Here is a 14,629-nt window from a genome sequence, read left to right as displayed (position 1 = left end):
AGCAGAGAAATCCCAGATGGCACTAATATTTGATTTCATTTTTAGCACTCTCATATTCAGCAGATGGATGGGAAGGCTGACCTCTCTGACACTTCTGCATCACTGCCTGCTACTCCAATTGCCTTTGCGAATGTTTTTTCATAAGGCTTCTCCTGGTACCTCAGAGATTGATGCCTGGTCGCCTGCCTGCGTTATGCTTCATTACGCTGAGGCTCTATGTGCCTGAGAGTTGCCGTATTCGATGAAAGGGGAAATCCTAGCTCATCAGTATCTCAAACTTTTCTACAGTCTCTCAGATTGCATGTAACACTGTGGAGTGTATTATTTTAGCTTTCTAGGTGGACTTTGATTTGTATCCATTTTAAACTCTAGTTCTCCTTTCTTCTATGCATGGCTAAATTAAAAAGTTTAAAAAAGAAAAACCTCTAGAAATGGTTAAATTAAGTCCATCTAACACACCTAGTAAACACAAAAACCTGATTATTATTTTACTGTGGATGTTGATGATTTCTCTCACTCTGTAAGTGTGACCAACAGCACAGACCTGGGTTGAAGGTCTTTGTTCGGGTTTCCTTCATTTTAGAGCGAGCTTTGCTTTCAAGTAGACTCAGTTTCCTTGTTTGTAAGCTATTGCTATTATTAATGCCAGGCAATTAGGATTGATGTGAAAATTAAACAAGGTAATGAATGTCAAGTGGTTGTCTCAGTATCTGGCACAGTCTACGATGAATGTGAATTGAAGATAGGTGTAAATAATTTTTTTGTTGTGTGTGTGTGTATACTAAAAATGCAAAACAAATGATGAAATAATTTAGCTTTTTTTTGGATTGCAAGGAGAATGATTTTTTAGGAAAGAATTAATTATCAGATTAATGCATCTTTGAAAAACTTTCTATAAAATTATTTTTTTATAAATCATTACATAACCCACACCTATTTAGAGATCAACTCTTGAAGTTCACTGTGCTCTGCTTCTCCCTCACACCATCACCAGCTAGTTTATATTTCAGTGATGTTGCTAGAGAAAAGAAACTATCACACAGCATGAATATATAGCAGATTTTGCTTTTTTCCCAGCAGGTTGATCTAGGGGACCATGCTGCAGAGTCCTTTGTAAATACTCAATTCTAAGGATTAGATTATGTCCTTCTGTGTTACATGTTCTCATATAACTAGATTTTGGTGCATGTTTTAATGTGTAAATGGCTTAGAAACCATTAGCCTTTTTACTAGAATCAGATCTCTACCCAATGCAGTTTTGATGGATTTAGCTTTTAGGTGCCTAATCTGCTGTTCTGTTGTGAAGCTTTCTTTAGGAAGTGACCTTTTCCTTTTACAGATCTAACATAAGGCCAGACTATGCAGACTCCAATTTCCATGACTTCAAGATGCACACCTTCACTCGGGTGACGTCCTGCAAAGTCTGCCAGATGCTCCTCAGGTAAAGCTGCTTAGGCCTGTTTTTGAGTTTAAATGAGCAAGTGAAATTGCTCAGTTTTTCAGGCCAAAACATTCTGAAGTGGGGATATTGCCTTTATAAGTTTGGATCCAACAGATCTTTACTAGGTCTTGGACCTAGAAAAGATCCCCTGAGGACCTCAATGGGGAGGTCCTTTCTTTCTGCTGAGGGTGCTTTGAGTAACAATGTGATGCCCCACTATCTTTTGCATGAATTATTTCATATAGGCAGAGTTTATCACCTTTTAATGTATCACTCTCTAATTTTACCTTTCAGGGGAACATTTTATCAAGGCTATTTATGTTTTAAGTGTGGAGCAAGAGCCCACAAAGAGTGTTTGGGAAGAGTAGACAATTGTGGCAGAGGTAATTCTGGTGGTAAGTCATATTTATTGTTGGGATTCTGTTTTTAATGAGGACATAAAATGTGCTAAACATAATTAAGACCTAATTTACCCTTAATATGTTTATTATAAAGTATCTCCTTTTGAAACTATTATTTATAAGCACAATTAGAAGAGTGTTTAAAATTTATGTGACTTTTCTACATAACTTTGGTTTAAATGGTTTAAAATTCATTTGATTTTTTAATACAAACCTTGGAAGCAGAGGTCTTCAAGAGGGACTTAGATGGCTTCGTATCACCCGTTTCATTAGCCCCAACCCCTAAGGATGCCACTAAAACTGTGAACACACACATGAAAGAACAGTAGCAAAAACAAAAAAGAAAGAAAATATTCATTTATCTTTAATTCTTAAATTTCTTCTTTCTCCTCTTGGCTGTTTAGCTTACACTTGCCAATGGTGTCAGAGGTAAACATCAATGAATTAATGAATTGAATACATTGTCATTTTCCAGCATTTAACAAAGAGCATATGTGCTTTGGATTTTATGTAAATATTTTCCCATTGGTTTTTAAAAATAGCACTCCATGGCTGTTACATGAGCTGGTCGGCAATTATGCATTCAATAGCCTTTCGCTTCTCTCTGCTTCTCTGCTTCTCTTGGGCTCTCTCCCTTCTCTTTCTTTTCTGGCCTCTTTATTCTTTCTCTTTCTTCTTCTTTCTCTTTGTCCTTTTCCCCTGAGTTTCTCTGTGTTTATCAATAAGACCTTTCAAAATCAGTAAAACTTTTTGAACACAAGAAAGGATCTTTAACAGCTTGAGTTCAAAAGGTAGCCATGTCAACCTTTGATTTTCCCAAAGGAAAAGGTGGACATTGAATTATTTTGGATAATGTGAAGAAGAGTGAAACAGAGAATAGCTTATTTCAGAGCCGAGTTCAGAAAATGGGCGATTGTAGAAAAGGTGAATCCTAGTAGAGGACTGAGATCACAGCACATTCCGCTCACTTTGCTCCTTCAGTCGACATTTTTAGAGAGCCCTATGTGCCGTTCTCTGTGCTAGGCCCAGACAGCTCCACAAGGGCAGAAGTCCTGGCATTGGAAGAGTTCCTGCATGGGGCCTGCTCTGCCTGCCTCATGCTGCAGACCCTTCCCTATCAGTCCACTCAGTCTTCAGAACACACCTTCCCATGGCGGATGGGGTCTGCATGGTCATACAACTGCACAGGGCTGTGAAGTGAAAGAGACAGGGTCATCCCTCACATCTGCCTGAAGGTCAGAAACAGTTTACAAAGTTGCAAAATCTAGTAGAAGTATTATATACTATTATTGTTTTCTTTAATTGTCTACCTGAGTCAACTTAAATTTTTGTCCTTCCATTTTTACGTTCCATTCTTTTATCTCTTTGTAGACAATTTGCTCCTGGTAGGCTAATGTGTTTTTTATAATCCCATGCCCTGCCTTGGAGAATTGAAGTCTTTGAAGAATATGAAGTGACACTGTAGTTGACATGGTGGTTCTGTTCTAAAGGCAGTAGTGGAGGACAGTAAGTAGTTAAGTCAGCAGAGGGGTTGGAATCCTACCTCAGTTATCTGCAGCTACCTGAGCTTGGGAAATTCACCTGAACATTATAACTTTTTCTTGTTCATTCAAAATGTAAATTGGAAGAAGGTTATAAGGATCCATTAAATGATATTGATGATTACTACGGTGCTTGGGTATAATAAGAACTATTTAAATCTGAGTTGTTACAGTGAAAAGTCAGTTTTGTAAAAGACATGGGCTAATTCTGTGTTTTTGTTGGTTTTATAGCCTGGAGGTACTATGGGTAAAAAAAAAAAAAAAATTGATGAACTTTGAAATGGTACATAAGTATAACTAAAAGGTCTTAAAAATTCTCTAATATTAAAGAAGTTGATAGGGACCAGTTGGGAATTCTCAATCGAAAAAGAGAGGAGTGGTGTATCCCAGTGTCTCTTTCTGGTCATTAGTTCAACATACCCTGTCCTCTGTTCTTAGGTGAGTCATTTTGTTTAGGGATGTAGCACAGTGGCCAGAAAACCTGCAGTTCTCACGTCTTATGTAGGTTTGACCACACTCCACAGATTACTCCTTGGGTGATTTTGGATCCCACTTACTTAACTTTTGTGATTTTTAGTTTCTTTTCTTATAAAATAGTGATAATAACAGCACTTAGCTTTTGTAATTTTTTTGTCTTTTCTTTTTTTCTTTTATTGATGGTGCTGGTCATTGAATCCAGGACCTCATACATGCTAGGCAAGCAGTCTGCCACTGACCTATACTCCAGCTCCAGCCCAGCCTTCAAAGTTTTAAAAAATACTTTGATAGTGTCAGGTACTGTTGTAAGTACATTGCCACTATTAACTTATTTAAAGTTGGCATTCTTGCTATTCTTATCTTGTGGATGAGAAACCAAGGTACAGAAAATCAGTAGAGTCCAGCATCAGATCCAGGCAGACTGTCTTCTGGGTTTGTTCCTGAGCACTGGACCTGCTGCCAGGCATGTGAATTAACTATGAGGACAACAATGTCATTTGCTCAGTACCTACTTTGGTAAGTCATCCTGTGCTCATTTCTCTCTGAGAAAGGAAGTGATCTTGCAAGTTTTTTAGTAAGTTGAGAAACAATTTTGACCTTGATTAACTTAATAACCATCATATGGTTTTATGTCTGAGTGTCTTTAAGTGCAGTGAGAAAGCAGGCACTCTGTAGAACCAAACCTGCCTTTGGAGCTGGAAGGACTTTAGATAACTTCTACCTATGCCCCTTATTTTTAGATGAGAAGAATCTAAGAATCCTAAGAATTTGAAAGCTAAAAAGAAATTTGAAAATAACTAAGTCTATTAGTGCCCTGTAGATTATAATACTTGGTTATACAGATATCATCCATTAGAAGGTAACACCACTGTCTAAACTTTGATATATAATTCATTTTAAGGCACAGAAAAGATTTTTTTGAACCTCTGACTGAATTTGATATTTGGAATTTTGAACATATTCCCTTGTGCCCTCCATTTTCTCTGCGTCCCCCCATTGACCTCCATTCTCCTATGTTGTGCATGTCTGTGCCTTTTCTCCCTCTCCTTTCTACTTCCTTTTCTGTTCAAGATTTTGAAAAGACCAGTGACATTGAATCTCATAGTCAATTAATTAGGGGTATGAAATGATACGAACCTGCCTTGGAGGCTTCTCTTTTTACCTTCAGATCAGGATTTCCTGGGTGGCCCTTTCTCAGGACCTTGTCATCAGAGTGCAGAAGGATCTGTGTCACAGCTGCATCAGCAGCTCTCTCTCCCTTGTTTCCAAGATGGTGTCCTCCAAAAATCAGAAGTCATGACATCCTGTCCTCAAATGCACTCCTCCCTGACTGGCAGGTGGTAACTGTGGCTAGAGTATGAACCTGAGCCTGGTGGGTCTGATCTCAGCGTGGTAGGATAGATGCTATTTTGAGGTCATGGGGAGCTGGATTTTATGGGCTGTTTCCCAACCTGCAAGAGTCCCAGCATTGCCTTAAGTCTTGCACAGTTCTTTGTTTGGCATCCAGGAAGCATTGCTTGCAGCAGTTAGCAGGGTAGTTTTCCAAGACTGTCTTAGCATCTGGGAAAACATGGATGTGTAGTAGGGCAGGGGGAAGGACAGGATATATCAGCATCTGGAGTCATGGTTTGCTTGAATGGGGCTTTTATATGGAGAGAATGTGGTATCCAGGAGAATTTGACTTTGAAGAAAATCATCCCAGCGGGCAAATTTAAACCAAGTGAGTAGTATTGATTTAAGGAAAACTCAGGTGTTTACATAATCTGGGTTGCCACAGAATATGAATCATAGAAGGTTTGAGAATCACTCCAACTTTTTGCGACTTTGTAGCTCCAATGTTTAGCATACTCTGTCTTCTTAAGAAACAAAAAAATTCTGATTGACTCAGTGTGAGTCAGGAGTCCACTTGTGGTGCGGAGAGCTGTGACTAGTAGGAATGGTCACATCATGCTTGATAGACACTGTATAACTGGGTGGAAGGCAGTTCTATAAAGGGAAACACGTCATCTTCATTCAACAGTGACCACGTTTATAGACAGGCGTGGAGAAGTGAGAAAGAGGTGCACCTGATGCAGTGGCACATGCCTGTAATCCCAGTGGCTCAAGAGGCTGAGGCAGGATGATCATGAGTTCAAAGCCAGCTTCAGCAAAAGCGAGGTACTAAGCAAGTCAGTGAGACCCTGTCTTTAAATAAAATACAAAATAGGGCTGGGGGTGTGACTCGGTGGTTGAATGCCCCTGAGTTCAATTCCCGGGACCAGGAAAGAAAGAAAAAGAGGAGCTAGTTGAACAAAATGATATAGTAGTTGAGAGGCTAAATGAAGGTCAGAGAATATCCCATTCTACCTGTTAATTGCCAGATCACATTTCAGGCTCTACCTTTCCTGATCTCTCATTTGACACTATTAACCATTCTCCTTGACTCCTTGACACTCCTTCACATCCATCCCATCCCCATGCCTCCCTTTGGAGATCTGATTTGTTTCCCTGACTTTAGCTACAACCGACATCTCAGCTGGATAAGACTCCATTTCTACATACAGCATCTTTCCTGAATTCTGGCTTTTAAATTTCCATTTCCTCCTCATGCCCCTCCCAAGTATGTTACAATGACCTCAAATACCACGTGTCTAAACCACCCTTGTTTGTCCCACCCCACCCCATCCTTTCCTTTCCTTCCTTTATTTTTTTTTTTTTAGTTAAAAGTCCACCATCCATACTCTCACGCCGTCTCTCTCATCTCCAATCACTTACCTATTCTTCATTCTCCTTCTAAGTCTCCCTAGAATCCACTAATATGGCATTGCTACAAATAAAAATCAAAATCTGTCTCTTATTGCAACAACTTCAAAAGTTTCTTCTCAGCTGGGCACAGTGGCACACGCCTGTAATCCCAGCAGCTCAGGAGGCCCAGGCAGGAGGATCATGATTTCAAAGCCAACCTCAGCAAAAGTGAGGCACTAAGCAACCCAGTGAGACCTTGTCTCTATATAAAATACAAAATAGGGCTGGGGATGTGACTCAGTGGTTAAGTGACCTTGAGTTCAATCCTGGGTACCAAAAAAAAAAAAAAAAAAAAAACAAAGTTTCCTCTCTGCTTTTAATCTTATTTCCTCTATATAACTTTTGAAATTATCTTTAAAAATCCTTTAAAATATGACTGGTTGTGTCACCATTTTACTTACTTTACTTTCTGTGCCTTCCAGAATAGTGTACAAACTTCCCAAAATCACATACAGAGCTCCAGATCATTTTTGCAGTCCAATTCATACCACTTCTCCCCAACCAACCAAGTAACTCTGTTTATTGCAGTTCCATAACTACTTTTTTCATGTTTATATAGCTAATATATATTTGTTTAATTTGTTTCAATATAAATTTGTTTTAATATAAATTTGTATAATTTGTTTCTCTATTTTAATGTCTTTCCTTCCCTTTTTTACTTGATAAATCTATTTTCATTTTTGAAAACTCAATGCTAATATTGCCCCACCTTGAAGATTTTATTTTTATACTTAGTATATTTTTATACTTGGTCATTCTTAGTCTGTCAGTCCCCTCTGTGACCCTGGCATTTTACAATTACTTTTCTTATAGCATTTATCATATTTATTATAATTGCCTCCTTGATGATCTTTTCATTTAGGGTCAATGGTATGATCTGTGACTGTTATTTTGACTTTAGGGAAAACATGGTACAAGGATAAGGTGTGGATAGACCACCAAACCCAGGGACAGATGAATGAGAAGAATGTGGTGCACCAGGGCCTCTAAGATCACTAGTCTTAGATCCAGAAGTGGGTGGTGTGGGAGCTCCTATAGGCTTTTGTTCCATCCTTGTGGAGGCTAGAGCTCCATTAGTTGGTAGACAAGTAGAATAAAAACCTCATCTGAATCTCTGGCTAGTACTTTAAGAACCAAAGATAGCAAACTGAATAGACCTTTTGCATTTCTTTCTAGTATTTGCACAATGAAAGGTTCATGACCTAAGCATTGATCATGGGGGTTTCGACAGGTAACACCTCTGTTAGGTTAATAAGTAGCAAGAAAGTGAACCAGTTCACAGATCACCTGATAACAAAAATACCTCTTTCTGGAGAAATCTGCTCCCTGATCCAGTCAATCCCATTTTTAGAATTCCTGCTTAGTTCTTACTCTTAGCCCTCTCTGAAATATACCCCCTTTTCTCCTTCCAGTTCCCAGGTCTGCCCTTTCTCTACTTTCTATCCGAGGCCAATCATTAACCTCACCCTGACCACCTGATGGTAGTCTGAATTAAGTTGTTCTTTAATTAGCTTGTATGCAGGTTTTTATTTCTTTCCCAAGGTTAGGCTGTGTTGTGACTAACGCACTCCCAGTCCCAGCAGCTTTAACAAATAAAGTTTATTTCTCACACATGCACCATGTATACACTAGTCTTTCAGAGCAGCTCCTAAGCAATGGCCTGGGGTCTAGGCCTGTTTGTGACTCTGCCAGCGTGATACATGGTTTCCAGGGCTGTAGCATTTTAGACCCATGACCTGGAAGCAAGCAGTACCACTTTGATCACTGCCATTGGCTTAAACTAGCTACAGCTTAACTCTGTGGGAAGCTGGACACTGTAGTGAGCACACGATCTGCTTGGTGAGCAACACTCTCCCTGTCATTTTAATATCCCCCTCCCCACATTACATGCTTCTTCACTATCGGAGAAGTGAAGTAAAACAATTTAGGCAATTTGTTTTTCATCTTACAAATCCACCCTTTTATATCGTCCAAAGTAGGGGCACTTAAAACCAAGTTGTTTTCAAACCTCCCCAAAATAGGACTATTTCAACTCAAATACAGTTCTTAGTGATGTTATGGGATAGCTAAATATTAATCAGTAAGCATTTACAATATCTCAAAGGTGCTTCTTTTTGTGAAAGTTGATTTTCCTTAAATGCTGTCTTTCCTGAGTTTAGAAACCTTTTATATTTCATGGTTTATATCTATTCAATCTATCTAGTCTTCATTCACCCTGGAAATCACTACTACTTGACAAAAATGTAGTGCATTTCTGAATGGAGTAATCCATTCATAGGAATCTATAACTATGACAGGTTAAGTACATTTGAATTATGAGAAATGTGTTTAGTTTTTATAAAACAAATCACACAACTTAAAAACATATTTGAAGTGTGGGTAATGAGTTTATGTCTTAACATTTGAGAATTTGCATGGATATAAGTAAAGGGCAGGCAGTTCCACCCTCTCCTCTTCTTGAACTTGAGTTGACTCCTTCACATTCACCATAACAGCCCTGATGATAAACACGTACATGGGCTCTGAAGTGTGTGCCAAAACTTTCCAACGTTAATAATGAATATGTTTGAACTCCATGATGTAGACTCTCTCAACAAGTTACTGCAAAGCTGATGTAATTCTAGGCTGGCATTTCCTTTTCACAGTATACCATTGTTAATTTTTAATACTAGACTGTAATCTTCAGGGACATTTATGTTGCCCCCACCAATGATAACATATGACTAAGCCCTTTGGTCCCTTTCTTACTATGTCATTGATCAATATAGCTTGGTTTGCATCTTCCCTGTCTAAACAATGAAAGTAACATTGGAAGGCAAATATTGCAGGAGCAGACAACTTTGGTTTAATGCATCTTTTCCTTTAATGGGAATGTAAACCTCAGCTGCTCTAATATTTAACAGAAGCAGGTCCCCATTTGCTTATCTTTATAATCACTCTTTTATCTAGGCCAGCTGCTATTCCTGCTCTGTTACAGCCACCTCTAATTGGAAGGAAGTTGCCTTGATATCCTACTGGTTTAAACCTGCAAGGCTGATACTTGGAACCTGTACCCCGAATTGGCATCTGAAATGGGCTCATTTATAAATACTATTACATATTTTAGCATAAGAGATAAACTTTTAAAGTACAATTTTATTTCAGCCACTTGGCATTACATCACATTCCTTTTACATGAACTGAGTCTTGATCATTAATTTCATAACCAAAAATGAATTTAGTTCTGCATAATAGTTCTTACAACATCTTGTATAAATTAGTCTTTTTTTTTTTTAACTCATTGAGACATTTTTATATTCCAGAGTAGTTATTATTCCTTCCATTTCACTATTTGGGTCAGTTCAATGATACATTAATAATTATTAAAGTGAATTGGAAACTGTTACATGGTTGGATTCCTTTAGAGCTCCTGAAAAGACTTAAAAATCAAAGCCTCTTTCCAACTATTATTTATGGCTTATGGTTTGCTTATTTTTTTTTCTTTCCAAAACATTGCTGTAGATCTGAATAATGAATATAGCATTTGTGCAACTGCCTCCAAAATTTGATCAATCCAACTTTCATCCTTTAGTTTTATGTTTCACAGAAGTAGCACATTAGCCATGATGGCAAGGCACCTTCAATAGCTATACAGGTAATTAGTTTTCTGTGGCCCCTTTTGTGACAACCCCTCTTGGTAGACACTGATTTGTTTAGTCTTGAGAAATAGAACTTCAGATAAGAGACAAAGCAAATCGTGTAATAATGTTATGAACTGAGAGCCCCTTGTATTGGAGAAACAAACATAGCAGGACTGAATTTTGTCTTTAAACAAGAGAATTGTACAACGTGAGTGTAAAGCTGCAGTAGAAATCATTTCTTTTATACAAATACTCACACTGAGCTTTGCTGGCCTTGAAGGTGGAGCTCTGCAATGGCTCCCAGCACCTTGGTACACCACTTCTCAGAATTACATTAAGCCAGTTGGGACATGATGAAAAAATGCAAGGTATAAACCCCTTGAGGGCCTGTGAGTCACCATCTAGAAAGGTTCTTGAAAGGGTAAGGACATTTTATAGTTTGATCAATAGGAGCCTGAGAAGTAGGCTGCAGGGTAAAAGACAAGTTGAGGATTAAAAACTTAGAAACTTGAAGAATTGAATTACTATCCTAAGAAAGTTCCCAGGAGAAAAAAGAGAGACAGAAAGCGGGAGGGCATTTTTCATCAGATCTCAACCTGCAATCTGTATTCTAGGTCAGAATTCAGCCAAAGAAGTTTTGATGATACTCAGCCCTTGCTATCCCAGATCAGATGCCAACACACAGAGTTTTCAAGAAATCCAAGTGCCCTCATAGTAGTTTTGGATACATATTTGAGAGGAAGTAAAAGATGGGGTTGTGGATTTCAAAATTAGATCAACTTTTCCATAGAACATGTAGAAAAAAGCACTTTTCTGTTTGTTCTCCAGTCAGAATGAACTTTCACTTTTTACTTTGAAATATATAAGTCATAGGGTTACAATTTGTTTTTCCTGTCTTTCAAAACTTTCATGTCAGTTACCCAGCTATTGCACTGGATGGTAATGGGACTGTAGATTGCATTCATGAAAGAGGTGGTCCAGTTTGATGGCATGGCCACTGTTGGAGTTCAAAAGAATTTATGAACTCAGAGAAGATTCTAAAACAGAGCCCTACCATGAGATGTGACTGCATAAAAACTCAGGCTTTCATGGAGCTGCTATTTATGTGAGATACCAGCAAGAGCCCACCAGCATGCTGGCTGTTAGGTGCTAAGTCCGTTGAAACAATGGGCCTTTGTCTAGGCAGTAGGGTAAATGTATGGCCATGAGAAGGGGAGTAATGGCAGAATAAGAAGGAGTCAGGCCCTTGGAGTTGTAGTCAGAGCCAGGATGAAGCCCCTATCCATTTTTCCTACCTGGATTACACAAAGGAAGCGTCATGTGGAGTAGTTCTCAGTGCATCCATCAGAATTCAGAGGAAAGATGATTCTCTTGATGAGATGCCAAAGAAGGAAAGTAAGAGTTGGTGAGAAGGGGGAGAAATGAAGGAGAGAGGATGAAGTGAGGTGGTCAGCCCAGTCCAGGGTGTTCTTTAGTTGGTATCAACTCCCTCCATACCTTGCCTGAACTATGCTCTCCTGGACTCCATAATTGATCCTCACTCATGCCAGAAGCTGAATAGGGTGCAGCCAGTCCCTACACAGCAAGATTTGAGAAAAAACTGCCATCCCTTCTTCTCCCCAATGAGCACCCAGAGAACCCTCATGAAGTCTGATATGGAGCTACCTCATGAGGCAATCATAGTTTTTATGCCACAAATAACACATTGAAAACATCTTGTAAAAAACCTTACTTCACAGGACATAAAAACCCTTCTATGCAAAGAGTGAGGACAGAAAGGATATTTTGGATGAGATTAAGATGTATGTTCATTTGTAAACACTGAACCCCAAAGGTCTGAGAATTTCTCATTTTAGAGGTCACCTAGAAATATCAAAGCTTTCCTGAGTGTCCTTGATATGGTAAAGTTAAACTCCACTCCTGTTTGGTGCTTCTTCCAGCGTCTGATTCCTGGTTTGTAACTCACCAGAATAAGAGGTAGTTAGTTCTGTCCTGTAATATAGAGGTCTTTCAGGGAAAACCAGTGAAACAGGTATCACAGCTGCCCTGTTAAGAACCCAAGTTCATTTTGAGTTGAGGTTCACCAACTTTTAAAGACCCTCTTTCCAGCCAACCTGCTTAGGCAGTCTTTCTTCTGGAACTTTGTATGTTTCTAATGGCGAGGAAAATAAGAAGTGAAATAGCTTTTTCTCCAGGAATACTTCTTTATAAAGGCTAATTCCAGGCCTAGCAAAAATGCCTTCATAGAAGAAAGTCAGTCATTTGTGAAAGCTAGGAGAAAGGGGGGGATTGAAATTGACAAAGGGATGTGGGCTTGCCTCTAGAAAGGTGACTTTCTACCCACGGATCTTCCGTTTCCATTAATCTGGAGTGGTACTTTAAAACAAAAAACCAAAAAATAAACAAAACACAACAAAAAAAAACCCCAACCAACCTCCTGTTCCAGGTCTCAGGCAGTCTTCCTATGCAGAGCAGCAGCTGGGTGTCCTGGAAGGAGTTTTTCATGAACTCTGGCTGGGGGCTTCCTGCAGTGTTCCCACTTAAGCCTCCCCTTCCTCTCCTGGTATCTTTCTGTGGCATCATCTATTTTCAAATTCCTCTTTAGAGGATTGCTTTGGATGGGAAAATACTGTGTGGGCTCACAGTGTTGTGGGGTTTGAGCTTGTCCTGGAGAACTTATAACATGTAGGTGTTCCCTAGGTGTGAGGAAAGGAAGCACAAGGACCGTCCACCAGTTTCCAATGTACTATGTGTGCTCTTACTCTCTGAGGGATCCTTGGTCCTTTGACCAGATTGCTCATCTGTAGGTCCCAGGGCTGTTATAACTAGTAATCAATTTCAGGAACTGACATGTAGTAAAGAGATGTTACTACTATTTGTAGAGATGTACATTAATGATGAAAGGAAAACGAGCATTGGAATCATATCCTGATTCAATTTTTAATTTACATCTTTAAACCAAACTGCTTTATTGAAACCCAAGATTAAAAATAAAGATTGTAAGCCATGTTAATGGGAAAACCTACATATGAATGCTGTACTGTGTTAAGTTTGCCATGGTTATAAATAGTGCAATACCTTTACAACTTAGTGTTAAGATTCTTACAAGGTGCGTTGAAAGAAAAGTTTGCATCTAGCTGTCATGCATATAATTTAGTACAAGCCTTGTTTTAGAGAATTTTATGTGGTTGAATTGACATTGCTTAATAAACAATTGAAAAAGTTAAGCATAACCTAGAAGTCATTTAGAACTATGAGTCACTTTCCTGACAAGCCAATAAGGTAAGAGAGCCCTGGTTGCAAAACAATTACTAGCCCAGCCTGAGGGACCCTGGAAATATATTACAGGGATCAGTTAAGAAAACAAAGCAGCAGTGTTTTGCCACGCTGCAGAGAACAAGCTAAGGTTGCTAACCAAACCAAACAACTTTGCACTGACAATGCCAATTTTTACATTTGTTTCAGAACAAGGGCCGCTCAAACCACCAGAGGTAAGATTAACATTTAAAAATTTTATATAACCTTTGCATTTCAAGTTATTTGCTAACTTAAGCAGGCTTGTACAATGTTAAATGTGCCTTTTAAAATGAATAGGAACAAAAATGGAGGGAGTGACCAGATAAATGCTTGTGAGTGCAGATCAGAGGCTTGTTCACCTCACTGTTGTAGGCCTGGGGTCCAGGGACAGTGTGAATGCTTAGACTAGCACTGTGTGTGAAATACAATACTTGGTGCAGAGGGAAAGGTGAGCTTTATCCTAGGAATTTGGTAGACTTTCCCCTATCATGAAATGTATGCCTGCCCCATCTTTGCCAGTACTGAAAGTTCTGATGTTGTTCACCTAAGGATATGGTTTTATATTTCTTGTAGTTTTCCATTTGAGCACAAATGTGATTATTGTTATGTCCTATTGATAAAAATCAAGATCTGATAACATTTTCATGTGGATTTATGCAATCTCCTAATGACAGAAGTATGTGATCCTTGTTACCTCTCAGAGTAAAGTAACTTTTAAAAAAACACAAAAACACAAAAGAATGAAAAAATATGGCAGTTTCCAGACCACCATGGAATCACAGCCTTAGCCTTCAACCAAAAGTAATAAAATGTTCACCTGACTCCCCCAAAATACCATAGCAAAAGTTTTTGTTGTTGTTGTTGTTGTTCATTTGTTTGAGGTGCTGGGGATAAACCCAGGGACTTTGTGTTGCTAGGCACTTTACCACTGAAATATACCCCCAGCCCCATAGCAAAATCTTTTAAAAAATACCGTAGCAAAGTAAAATATAAAATGTGTATGATTAGTTACATTAAAAAAAAAGTAACCCAAAATTTTCAGAAAAGAATGACACACTCTTTATCAAA

At 38.7% G+C, this 14,629-nt stretch overlaps 1 protein-coding gene across 3 annotated transcripts in view; it reads left to right on the top strand.

The window, feature by feature from the left end:
* LOC306657137 (guanine nucleotide exchange factor VAV3) overlaps positions 1 to 14,629 on the top strand; it is a 296,869-nt gene that overhangs the window by 233,568 nt on the left and 48,672 nt on the right. For all 3 annotated transcript variants that reach the window (XM_079132883.1, XM_079132882.1, XM_079132884.1), the window contains exons 16-18: positions 1,340 to 1,441; positions 1,736 to 1,836; positions 13,730 to 13,755. In XM_079132883.1, coding sequence (XP_078989009.1) covers positions 1,340 to 1,441; positions 1,736 to 1,836; positions 13,730 to 13,755 — 229 coding nt within the window. The remainder of the gene's footprint in view (positions 1 to 1,339; positions 1,442 to 1,735; positions 1,837 to 13,729; positions 13,756 to 14,629) is intronic.

Source organism: Sciurus vulgaris, assembly GCF_902686455.1.
Source record: "Sciurus vulgaris genome assembly, chromosome: 1".
Classification (NCBI taxonomy): domain Eukaryota; kingdom Metazoa; phylum Chordata; class Mammalia; order Rodentia; family Sciuridae; genus Sciurus; species Sciurus vulgaris.
This window is presented reverse-complemented; position numbering and strand designations above follow the sequence as displayed.